This window comes from Platichthys flesus, chromosome 6 (genome assembly GCF_949316205.1).
Source record: "Platichthys flesus chromosome 6, fPlaFle2.1, whole genome shotgun sequence".
In the NCBI taxonomy this organism is placed as follows: domain Eukaryota; kingdom Metazoa; phylum Chordata; class Actinopteri; order Pleuronectiformes; family Pleuronectidae; genus Platichthys; species Platichthys flesus.
In genome coordinates this window covers 10,364,131-10,376,765 of record NC_084950.1, presented here as the reverse complement: position 1 = coordinate 10,376,765, position 12,635 = coordinate 10,364,131, and the positions used below count along the sequence as shown (strand labels likewise).

At 39.6% G+C, this 12,635-nt stretch overlaps 1 protein-coding gene across 2 annotated transcripts; it reads right to left on the bottom strand.

The window, feature by feature from the left end:
- Window positions 1-982: 982 nt before the first annotated feature.
- kras (v-Ki-ras2 Kirsten rat sarcoma viral oncogene homolog) lies at window positions 983-12,416 on the bottom strand. Of its 2 annotated transcripts, XM_062389398.1 has the most exons (6): window positions 12,004-12,416; window positions 9,435-9,552; window positions 8,375-8,553; window positions 7,939-8,098; window positions 6,154-6,279; window positions 983-3,333 (listed from the first exon to the last, which is right to left on the bottom strand). In XM_062389398.1, exons 2-5 carry the CDS (start codon window positions 9,543-9,545, stop codon window positions 6,160-6,162), a joined length of 570 nt encoding a protein of 189 aa, XP_062245382.1. In that variant the 5' UTR covers window positions 9,546-9,552; window positions 12,004-12,416; the 3' UTR covers window positions 983-3,333; window positions 6,154-6,159. The 2 variants fall into 2 exon arrangements, with proteins under 2 accessions (XP_062245382.1, XP_062245383.1); XM_062389399.1 differs by lacking the exon at window positions 6,154-6,279 and having other exon boundaries at window positions 12,004-12,315.
- Between the last annotated feature and the right edge of the window lie 219 nt (window positions 12,417-12,635).

Here is a 12,635-nt window from a genome sequence, read left to right as displayed (position 1 = left end):
GCAGCTGCATATTTTAAGTCCAGCTGCAAGCACTTGCCTGCAATAAAAAATGGTGCATTGCACTTCTGCACACATTCCTGCATAAAACAAGTACCTGTGAGCACTTAAAAAGTTTTCTTTGATTTATGCATCTGATGAACCAATTATTTGCTGAACACACTCGTCACTCTGCTGCAGCTGCAGAGCACTGGACAGAGCCTATCTAATCTAATTTGGGGATTTACTTAATTGCTATTAGTCACTTAATTGATTATCATTTAAAACATGTAATCAAATATAAAACATTATTATTGAAAGTGCTGATTAATCAGGTTTATCATTTCTATCATGTTTAAGCACTTATAGAGTAACTAAAGAGCTTAAATGACTTGATAATTACGTTTTTGTCTACATTTTTTTTTGCTCGTGTGAAAGTCAGAAATTTGTTTACAATAAGCCACAAGTGGCAAATTAAACTGTTTTACGGATTTTGAAAATTCAGGTTATTTGCTTCATTTAAACCTCAGATAATCAACTTGACAATGCGTGAAACGATTTCTCCCTAACAAATATGACTGCCTGTGTTTTTCAGGAGCATTTCTGCTCATATAACCAGTTTCGTTCTTTTTTAAACGAACACATTTAGTCTCAGTTTACTCTGGGAGATGTAAATGACTTGTAAAAGCTAATAGTAGGCTCAGTCTGTCAGGGACCGTGAGTAGCTGGAGAATCTCTCCTTCATAGTTTGTGACCTTATGGAAATAATTCTTCCTGAGTGAGGGAATAGTGCCACCTACTGGGAGAAATGATTTTGATCTTCTGGCATCACAGGCTGAAACTAAATACATACCTGTCTATGGAAAGTGTGACAAACATTTAACTGTAAATAAGAGTATATATGATGAACACGTTATCCCTCAATGGTTTAGTGAGCTTCAAGTGTGAATCCATTTATTTATTTTTAAGAATCAGAAGACATTTTAAAAGAAAAGGCAAAGATGAATTCCTCTTTACTTTGTTCTTTATTACACATTAAATAGGAGTGGTGAGATTCATGGCAAAAAATAGACTCATTTGAGATCAGATTACCACTCTACACTGCCCACAACAAGTGTGTTGTAAAGTGGTCATTCATTCACTTCCCCAGACCTGGACCCAGTCACACTGTAGTCACATACACAGAGCGGAGTGAAACTCCATTAAAGCAACATTCATCTAGACACACCAACGAAATGAAGCACAATTTACAAAATATGCACCTTTCAGTATCACAACTATACAAAGGTTGTTAAAATACGATCCAGGTATAAATGATACATTTCAGAAATCAGCTCTTGGCACGCAATAAAGGAAGAGGAACATTTCAAACATTTCAGTAAAACTACTTTTGAAACAGTATTGTTAACAATAGGGTTCCTAAATTAAAATTGCATTAACAGTTATCTACTTCATGAAAAAAAGAAAAGAAAAAGGAGGTAATAATAAACTGGGTCAAACCTCATTAATCCTGAAAGCAAAATGTATCATGTCTGGATTTTCTGTGTCAATACCATCACTCCCCTAAAACAGCATTTTGTGTATTTCATGAGCGCACACACACAAGACACAGTGAATGTTGTCTCGGCTCTTTTTGCCGTCTAAATGTAGCACCTAATGCAAACAATAAAAAGGCAAATAAACATCCCCCCAGGGAACAGCTTGTAAGTACGACGGAAAAGGTGAAATATGGGTTGACCTCGAAAAGAAACTAGCACTTTTAATAAATTTGGACAATCTCCTCTAAAAACCAATTTTATGGCAATTACTGCCTCGTTTACAAACATTAGTTCCTGTTACATCACTACGATAGATGAGCTTTGTGGGAGAAAATGACAAATTATTCTGTTTGACTATCGTTTCTGTTGAAAGGCAGCCCACCCTAAAAAAATTATTCCAACACTTGTGGACATAAATCCATAAAACACAGAACACATAAGGAGGAATCCAAACCACTTCCATGATACCAAACCAAGAAGAATATTCCTGAAAGCTGCTTAAAAAGATGCAATTTGCTTTCTAGCCAGTCACAAGCGAATGAGTCGACGGCTGAGGAAAAAGAGCAAAGGCATTACGCCTCTGTGGCCGGCTACTGGGAAATGCATTTCCTTGAAATTGTGTATTTAACCTAACAAACACTTTTATAATACTATGTTCTCTATCAGGAGAAGTGTTAAACTGTTGATAAATTTGAGTGACAAATTGGAGTAACTACTAGTAAATGATTTTTGTCAGGAGGGATAAAAAACAGTCCTGCAGTCAAGCCTTCGCATATAAAGAAGCAGGAAATATGTAACCAGTAAAGTCAAACATTAGCTTGTGACGTGGCATCAGTCCCTGCAACAGAGAAGGACTGTTCCCAGTTTGTAAAAATCCAGACCATCAGGGATCATTGAATCTTTCACACATGTCAACCTTAAAAATGGCTGATTTCTGTCTCACAACAGCAAATATTGATTATTGGTTATAGACCTGAAAAGCTACACTTGGGTCAGAGATCATCGTCGCTGGCTCTGTTAAATGTATCAACCAAAGGCAGTTTGCAATACCCATGTCACCTAGGACACATGCATGCAAAAACCAAATTCTCAGAGGTAAGAAATCACCTCCCACACAGTACAAAGCATTGACAAATGAATTAATAGCTAATTAGGGTGTTAAAAAGGAGTTTGCATGCATACTTATATCAGTGAAATAACTAAATGGGGACATTAGACAGTGGCTGGGACATTTGGATCTCATCTGGCTGAATCTTGGTCCTTTCCTCATGTCTGTTTTGTCTTTGAGAATCAGAATGGAAATCCTTTCTTTGGCATCCCGTGCTTAACAAGGGGCACCACACAACTTTTGAAGGTCATGCCCTTTTGAGCACAGGAAAAACAAAATGTTTTTTAAAAAAGCTAATAATGAATAATTTGTCAAGCGTGAGTTATGATGCAATGAGCTCATGCTCCGCAGTTGTATAAAAGAATCCGAATCAAACCGGCTGGACCAACACATGAGGGCAACTGGCACTAAAATAAAGCTTATTGGTGACAAAGTAGCAAATAACAGAAAGGCAGAAAAGAATCAGGTCAGGTTTAGTATTCAGTATTGTGGGTATTGAGAAAGCTAATAATTTAGTGTAATGTACAAAATGTATTACTTGAACTGTTCAACATAGTTTCTTTTTTTTTGTCTGTCTTGAAAAGGGGTGATAATTCACATAAGTGAACACTTTGTCTTGGACTTCTTTTTCTTCTTTTTGCCCTCCTTGCTCATCTTCTCCTTATGCTTCCGGATTTCTCGCACTAATGTGTAAAAGGCATCATCAACACCCTGGAGGAAAAAAATAAAACAAAACACTGTTACAGGTTTCAAGTTATAATTTGAATACCTAACTACCAGTAAACACCAACATAAAAGGTACATAGGATAGACAGACAAATATAGCCGATAACATTTAAAGAATTTAAAGGGTAGTTTCTTTATACTGAATCACAATTACAACAGATCAATTGTTTGTATTTACAGCTGTGCTCAGAACTAGAAACCAGACAACCAACCCTCCAATTGTGTATATCAAACTCATGTGTAGCCTTAACTGCTTAAGTTTTTAATGTCGCAGTAAAATGTTATTGTATTTTGTCTGAAATTCCACTTAAAACCTCTAACGGTATCCTGGCTAATGTCCAATTGAGTTTGAGTTGGTGTTCTGTCAAGTGTTTGTGAGTACGACACATCAGAGTGCCAGTAAATTCATCAGTCAAGCTCAGGCCCAGTGAGACACAGCTGAAAGAAACAGATCAAACTCAACTGTAATGTTGTCTATTTAAAATATCTAAAAGTCAGCAGTGTCCCTAATGCCACCGACCACACAAACAGTAGCTGCAGTTACATGAGCCGGTTTCTTCACTTCAGAATTCAAAACATCCAAGTTACTCCCACGGTGTCTTTAAATGACGGCGAAATAAAATTAGTGAACCAGTTGTACTGTTTACATTTCCAATCGTCTGTAGTCTGCCAACCCAAGCCGACTGTAAAAAACAATAATAAAAAAAGATGGACCTGCATCGAGCGCTTGGCACAAACACTGGTTTACTGCTGTGGGTTTGAACTGAGGCAACATTTTTATGAAAATATTCTGCTAACAGAGTTATTGAGCAGAAGGCGAGCCTTCTGTTTATAACCGCAAAGCTAATAAACATAAAACCAGTGAAAGATGGCTCCCCTGGGAAAGATGCACCAGTCAGGAAAATGGTAGAAACTGTTATAAGTTATAAATAAAGAGCGAGTGGCACATCATCTTCAGGTGAAAAGCTTGGATTAAATTAAATCGGCAAACGTGTGACGTTCAAGGATTCAAAGGCAACAACTTATTTAAAAAAACTGTTTGTTTGTGCCTGAGGTGTTTAAATAAGGCGTTCATATTCTCACTGAGGTCTCAGCCAGATTACTGAAGAAGAAGAATAGGCTCCATGTAAAAGCAGCTGGTGTCTGCTGCCACCGCACTGAGGCGAGGACACAAGCACCAGCAACGTTTGGACGGTGCAGTAAATGTGTGTTGAATCTGAAAGGAGCTGGAGAGAGAAAAGCCTGAGGTCACTTCATGTTGTGACAAAGACAGAGAGAAACGAAAGAATGAAGATGAAGGGATTTGTGTTCGCAAGAAAAACTGTGTCACCCACAAACAAACATACACTCATTTGACAACAGATCTGCCCGTTTTCTTGAAATGGGTCATATCAGATAAAGTGGCTGCAGCAGCGTCTCCGATTTAGTTCAGACTCTTTGTAACGATTATAAGGTCTGTGAAAAAACTGTTTCATTCTTGTTTTCACATTTCTTTTGTGGCCTATAGTAAAATGAACCTAAAAAAACATTTTCTTCAATCTAAAATCAATGTTTCATAAGTGTCTGACATACAAGATAATAAGGTAATTTATTTATTATACATTTTTTTCTCAAGATAAAATAATGCTTTCAACTCTGTGCATTTATATGAAACCAAGTTATTTACACATATTTTCATATTCCTTTATGGCCAATTACAATTTGGTTCCATTAAAATCAATTTGTGAAGAATGTTTCCAGGCCTTGGTTTATTCTTAATACCTGCTAATAACGTAATGCTTCTTTCATCAAGATAGCATGTGTATATATCTTCCATCCTATAGAGTTGGGTGAGGTAAGGAGAAATTCTTAGACAGTTTTAGCCAACCGTTCCTCCCAGATGAGGCGTTTTATCCAAAGCAAACAATGTGCTGCAACCACTTTCCTGGATTTTCTGATTCGACATAAAATGACCCAACACACGTCTTCAATTCAGTGGATTATTTTGTCCCAGATTTCCCATGATCTCTTTTAATCACACATGTTCAACCCTTTGAACCCTTTTCCTCATGTTGATTTCAGCAGATTGACGCTTTCACACTGGTGGTTTAATCAGAATTTGGGAAGTTTGAAATTGACAATTCGAACAGTGTTCCTGAACCTGGATGCAGACCCTTTACCAAGCCAACCTGAAGCTGGTGCGCTGTATTGTGTATCATGATCTGTGTCATGGCTTGTGTGCAGTTAAAACACAATTATTTTCTCACAGAAAGAAGTACACATATTAAATGTATTTTTTTAAAAGGACAGATCATTCTTCATCTGTGTATGAGTGGAGATCAACCACAGCTTTCTACCCACCTATGTGGTTATGTTTAGATTTTTCGATTTCATTTAGATGGTTGTGTTATTGGAATCATGCTTGTGTGGCTCTGCCTGCGTGTATATCGCTCCTCTTGCACACATCCAAATGCGCACCATCATTTCCTTGTTGAAATGATGATAAAGCCTGGCCCTGCTGTAAAGTAACTAAAAACACAAACACACCTCAAAATCGCATTAGACTAAAGTTAATGAATCCAGTGTGAAAACGGTCTTAGACAATAATCAGCCAGGATACATAGAGACACTGAAAAGGGAAGAAATTATCAACCTTCTGTGAGAGCCTCAAAACATCCCCAATAGAAACCAGCAGGTTAGCATTGAGAACCCATGAAGCACCAGAACTCACTGCTTGTTTATATCCCATAGCCTTCTCCACAATCCCAACTAACAACACAGACACAGACACACAGAGCTGGTGGGCGCGCGGCTGCATACACTTACCCATTTTCACATCACAACACACTTTTTAAGCTTGATACAGCGCGGGGTCTTTTCTTCCTTGCTGAGCTTATTGAGCCGGTACAGCCTGATCTCCCGTACCAGAGTGTAAAAGGCATCTTCCACTCTCTGTGGTTTGAGACACAACCTCCCTCAGTGTTGAGAAATACAGGGGACAAACTGTATAGATGCATGTGTTACAGCCTACAGGTACAACAAGGCGAACCAGTCCAATCCGACTGATATGGGTCTACCAGCCATGTCTGTCCTCCCTTAGCAACTAAGCTGATACTCCGCCCTAAATTTATTTGGTGAACACCAAGCTCCTGTTGCCTTGAAAAGGTCTGTTTCCTTCTTCTGAGGAAAGAGGGGCTGTGGCTAGAGTGGACCGATGATTGTCGAGGCCAATTATTGGAATGAATATTCAGCAATATCAGAATGTTTTACAAATTTGCTTCTAAAATAAACATTAAAATGTGTTTTTTGGGGTTGGACAAAATAATATAAACACCTCGACTCCATGATGAGGGCCCTAGACTTCATGTAGCTGTAATATTGTGATTGTAATATTCTAAATGTTGACAGATTTACAAATGTGCATATATCCATTCTATGTATCGGTTATCCATCTTCATGATTGCTGTTGGCCGACCCCTTGCGGTAACTTTTTTCTAAATGGCGATGTCACAACATATTTAGCAAATACATGGATCAATTTTGATATCATGAAAATGGCCCTGTTAGAATCCACTATAACTGAACTAGAAAAGTACAAAATTAAATTGGTCACCTTCCAAGACTACAGTAGGTGAGTAATGCAAAAAAGATTAGGGTGGAGTATCAGTTTAACCGTTTTACCTTATATAAAGGATGAGGGCAAGCATTTTTGATTAGGGAATATATATAACCTACCACCTATTTAAATAGATAGATATGTAGTAGATTGTCCAGAGAAGTCAGATTTAATCAGTGAGCTTTGGGAAACACTAGGTGGCTTTGAAAGAAAGAGAGTGTTGCCTGTCCCAACAGCAGTATGGTGTTGATGGAGAATTATTGTTATGAATAGGTGAGCAGAGCTGTAAGAAATGCATTGTTGTGTAATTTATTTCCCGTACACCAGAAGGAGCCGTGATTCACCCCAGTTCAGAGAAATCAAAGAAGGAAGTGTTAACAGATCACTGCATCAGCCAACCAGCCACCTAAGGCCATGCTCACGAAAACACCATTTGATCCGACTATGCCACAGCTAACCTTCCAACACCCAGACATGGTAACCAGTAAGCGGAATCATTAACCCCCCTCCTTAACAAACATTTAGTGATTGGCTGATTATTTATAATGAAGGACCCTTTCTGGATGGCTCTAATGATGATGTCATTTCACATATCCATTATTATAAAAAAGCATGCAATGGTTACACCCATAAATAAAATACTAAATTAGCCATAGAGGATTTAATGATGTGCCGCACATTTCCCGAGAGATTTCAAATCAACATTATTATAAAAGAACCCATCAGAGCCACTGAATCAACAGCACCACATGTCTCAAGAGACAAACACTTCCTGTGATCCCAAGTCCAATCAAGTGTTTGCAAGGGCTTCGAGTTTACCTGAGCGGAAAAATAAAAAGTGATTTTAAAGTGAAATTTATAGGAGGGACTGCTGTGTCTATTGAGCCCTGAGACCACATGCAACCTCTCACCATTCAAGTCTAGAGACCTGCAGTGGAACACTACATCAGTTTAGTCACAGATAGAAGGTTAAAGTGTTGAGGCTGGATTCTCACCTGTCTGGTTTTGGCTGAGGTCTCGATAAAGGGAATTCCGTAGCTGCGTGCTAAGTCCTGAGCCTGCTTGGTGTCCACTGTCCGGGACGGGAGGTCACACTTGTTTCCAACCAGAACCATGGGGACGTCCTCAGAGTCCTTCACCCGCTTAATCTGTTCTCTGCACAGACACAATAGAGGATTCCATTGAGGTTAATCCAGCTCAGAACAATATCTGTAATCTGATTGCTATTTATTGTGATGTTCATAAGTAATAAGATAGTGGAATGCTGACACATGACAAGATGTAAACGGTTAGAGACAATAGAAAAGGTTTGGAAAGAAGGTCCATGACCAGCTTCAAATTAGGGATATTGAGATTATACGATAAGCACCTGACTTATCACTGCATCCACACCAGGTGAAAATACTCATTCTCTTTGGTGTCTTAGCTCACCTATAGTGGTGAATGTCCTCAAAGGACTTGGTATTATTGATGGCAAAGACACAGAGGAAACCCTCCCCTGTCCTCATGTACTGGTCCCTCATGGCGCTGTACTCCTCTTGACCTGCAGTGTCCAGGATGTCCAACAGACACGTCTCTCCATCAATCACTACCTGCTTTCTGTAAGAGTCCTGGAAGAGGAAAAAGTCAGAAGGTTATCAGGAAGCTGTAGTTAAGTGGTTTTAAGGGTCCAACGGGCAGCTTAAGAAACACAAAATGAAAAAAAAAAAAGAATATAATACTTATTGATATATATATATATATATTGAGTTATATAAAAAAAGAAAACTTCCCTGCTGCGATGATCATAATGCTGTGCTAAAATTGTTTCTATGTAATGCATTTCAGCCCATTTAAGGGATATTGAGACCACATTTCTTGCAATTTACTGGTATTCAAAGGCATACATAATAATATTTATATTTTTTCATATTTCTTTAAAAAGTTGCGATATCAAATTTTAAAGCATGTTGAGCATTTGTATTAATTCAAGAACCGTTATTGCATCCTGGCATGACTTTACTTACACAGGACTGCATTCTCTAGTGGTAGTAGGGCACTCCACTTTCCAGCAGACCTCAAATTATAATGAGGTTCTAATTTCCACAAAGTCAAAGCTCTCTGGCTTTTCATCACACTGATGGCTGCACTCAATCTGATTCCACACAAATAACTGCTGTCTGGTCCAGTGAGCAGCCATTGTTTCAGATGTTATCTTGTTTTCAAATATTCTATAGTGAAAGCTCTAACCTGCAGCAGCACATCAATAATTGATTGCACTCGCAATGAGACTGTTCATTCAATGCGGGCTGGCCCCTTGAGAGAGCAGACAGGCATGGAAAGTTATCAAAAACCTGTTTGGTATCTTTTAAAGACTTAAACCAGAAGAACCTGCTGCAACTCTTTTTCTTCTTCTTCTTGTTCTGCCCATACCAAAATACACAGAAAACCCCGGAGAAGCACAAACTTTCACACATATATTGACATGCATGTAAACAAACAGTGTCTTTACCTCAATGGTGGGGTCGTATTCATCAACAAAGTGATTCTGGATGAGCTGAATGGTAAGTGCGCTCTTGCCAACACCACCAGCTCCCACCACTACCAACTTATATTCTGTCATGATTCACCTGCAGGAAAATAACAGAAAATAGGATCAGTAAACTCAGGTATTCACACAGGCAGTCATCTGGCCCGGCATCATTACATCTTTCGCACCATCGAACACCTTAAAAGGAATTGTTCAGAAGTGTATTCCTCAGATTGTTAAACCCTTCTGCACTGAAGATGCTATTTTCTGTTGAGGGGGGCAAAACACATTTTGAAACCATTTTGTCAGCTAGCTGCATTTGAAACTTTTCATCTCTGTCTAATGAGCTTTCAGCTTGCTGGGAAATCTGCAATCTCAGGTTTGGTGAACATAGGAAAATGTCCATGTATCATCACTGAAATACACATTATGTAAAATGTATAAAATCCCATTTTTATTTTGCTTTAGTATTTTTTAGTATTTACAAGACGACTCATTTTAGAACTAAGCCAATATCGTCCAGAAGAAACTACAAGCACCAAAAACAGAACACAACAGTTCATCTACAAAACAGTATGGGCAAATGGGGAATGATAAACAGCTCAGAAACTGTTGCAGAATTCATGAGACGGTCATTAAATCTAACCATCAGCCATAAAAAGGAAAACAATACTGATGAAAAAAGACATGAAGGTAGTTGTGAATCCCCTGTATGGAATCAAATGTCTAAATCCAGCAACATATTCCCTGGTATTTTCTGAATAGCAGCCACACAACAGAAACCGGCCCCAGGCAGAAATCTATGACATGACATTAAGGCTCAAAAACTGACAAGCAACTGGGAGACTCTCTGCTGTCGGACTGCTTTGTGGAGCAGTGCCCATCAATAGCGGCAGCTGGCCTTTTCAGAAGTTACAGTACATACTGCTCACAGCGCTGCACGGCCTGCAGTCAGGGAGGAGTTGCACTGAATATTGTGGCTTTGTCTAGACAAACAAAAACCAGAATGCGGTTTGTTCGGCAAACACAAAATTTACTTTTACTTGTTCCTTTGCTTGTTATCTCAACACTTTAAAATGCACACATCACCGTGAGGTTGTTCTGTCCACTAGGAAACAGTCTAATCTTTTACCTGAGCAGATAAGACCAGTGACTATCACAAATCATTCCAGTTAACACTTTGAAAGTTGTATGCTGCATGCTTGTCATGCCTGTACCTGGACATGTTTCACCTTAAGAGGCAGTGAAAGTTCCTTTGATTTTCTGAATAGGTATCTGTTATGTCTGTTCAATATAATGGGATACTGCTTATTTTATGGCTCATTAATTAAGTTAACACAAGTTTCTCATCCTCCATTGAGAAGTAGTTGAGGAAACGTTATTTTAAGGTTGTCAAATTCAGTGAGCAAATCAATGTTTGTTTCAAAAGTAGGTGATATGGTGAAGATTAACTAACCCTAACCCTTTTTTTTTTTTAGTTTAAAAGGTGCTGCTGTCTGGAAGTGTTTGGATTTAAACTCTTCTTTGTGGGCAGAGAATGTCAAATTTGACAAATCTTTACACAAAGCATAAGCAATATATCATTGAACCTTTGCTATATATATATATATATATATATATATATGAGTAAATATATGAGTAAATATATGAGTAAAATTGTATTGTGATGATTGCTGAAACGTGACGATACAAGGCATTGTTGTTGTTGTTTACTTTATGCTGACATCATCTGAATGGCACAAGTGTCCCCACCTTTTTATTTACTGCAAAAATGACAACAAGGATTCACCAAACCGACCAAACTACATTCAACAAACAATAGCAGTCAAAAAAGTCAGCAACATTAGGAGCGGACCAACTGAGAAATGGAGGACACACATGTAAATATTGGGGTAGTTTTACATTGGTTAGCCTCCTGTGTGAATTAGCTGAGGTTACAACGGTGCCAAACTTTTAAAGTGGAAACCTTTAATGTTTGTTCAAGCAGACAACACGTGAAACAGGCTTTAAAAAAACCCGAGGGGAGTTTGCTCCGAACCCGCTGCTGTCTGCCCTCAGGTCGGTTGTATGACAACCTGCGAGCGCTGTGTTAGCTGTGCGGCAAGCTAGCTTAGTACCGACGCTCGCTAGCTAGCAGCCTCGAAGGCTAAGCTAACCAGCCGCTGCGAGTCTAAATTAAGTGTCACATAGTTAAATATTAAGCTGAGGCTGTAGTTTCTTCACCGCGTCTCCGGACAGATTCATTACAAGTCATTCAGAGGGGACGGGGAGAGGTGTCGGAGCCGCCATTGATACGCTAGACCCGCAGGTCTGCAGTGCAGGGCCAGACGTGAGGTTAACAATTGGGCGTAGTTTGCACTCACAGGCGAAAATGAGAGATCTCCACCGTAGGGCTATTCCTCGGCGTTCGCACTGCGGACATGGCGACAGACCCAGTCCCCAGAACCACACCGCCAAACCCCGCAAGGACCCAATATAAAAAAAACACACACGTACGAATCCCACCCGTTGGATTTTTTGGGGTGTTTTTTTTTGTGTGTGTGCGTGTTACCTTTTAGCGAGGGGAGTTCCGCGTCCGTAATAAAGTCAAGCTGATAATCCTCCGCTTACACACGATCTCCGCATTTCCTTCTTCACGCCGAAGCGCCCGCATGTAAAAGTCGTCCTATCGTCGCTCATGCGGGAACATGCGTGGTGTTGGGGTGGGGACGGGGGGGTGAGGGGGGAGGACGGGGAGAGAGAGACGATTTAAAAAAAAAAAAAAAAGTGGACAAATTCAATCGATTGAACTTTCCATCTGATCCAGCGTCCGTGCGTCCGGCCTCGCTGCTGCAGCTCAGGTTGGCCTCCTTCACGCGAATATGGGCGGATACCGGGTCGCACTTTACCCAGAAAGCATAGCTGGGGATTTCAACCGGTTTGTAGCTTATCGCTCCTTCGGTCTGTCGCAATAACACAACCACACACAATCTCCCCTTTATCTAGTCTTCGTGCACTAATTCATACTTAATATTCCAATAATCACCCCGTCGGTGTATCTCACGCGTTTTATATAACACCAAACACCCCGTGTTACTACGCACGTACACGCTGTTTATTTGTGTCGCTCAACGTTTATGCTTTTATTAAATCTCAACCGAAACCAGCCAGTGAGTGACACGACAGCTTTGATGGGTGTAAAGT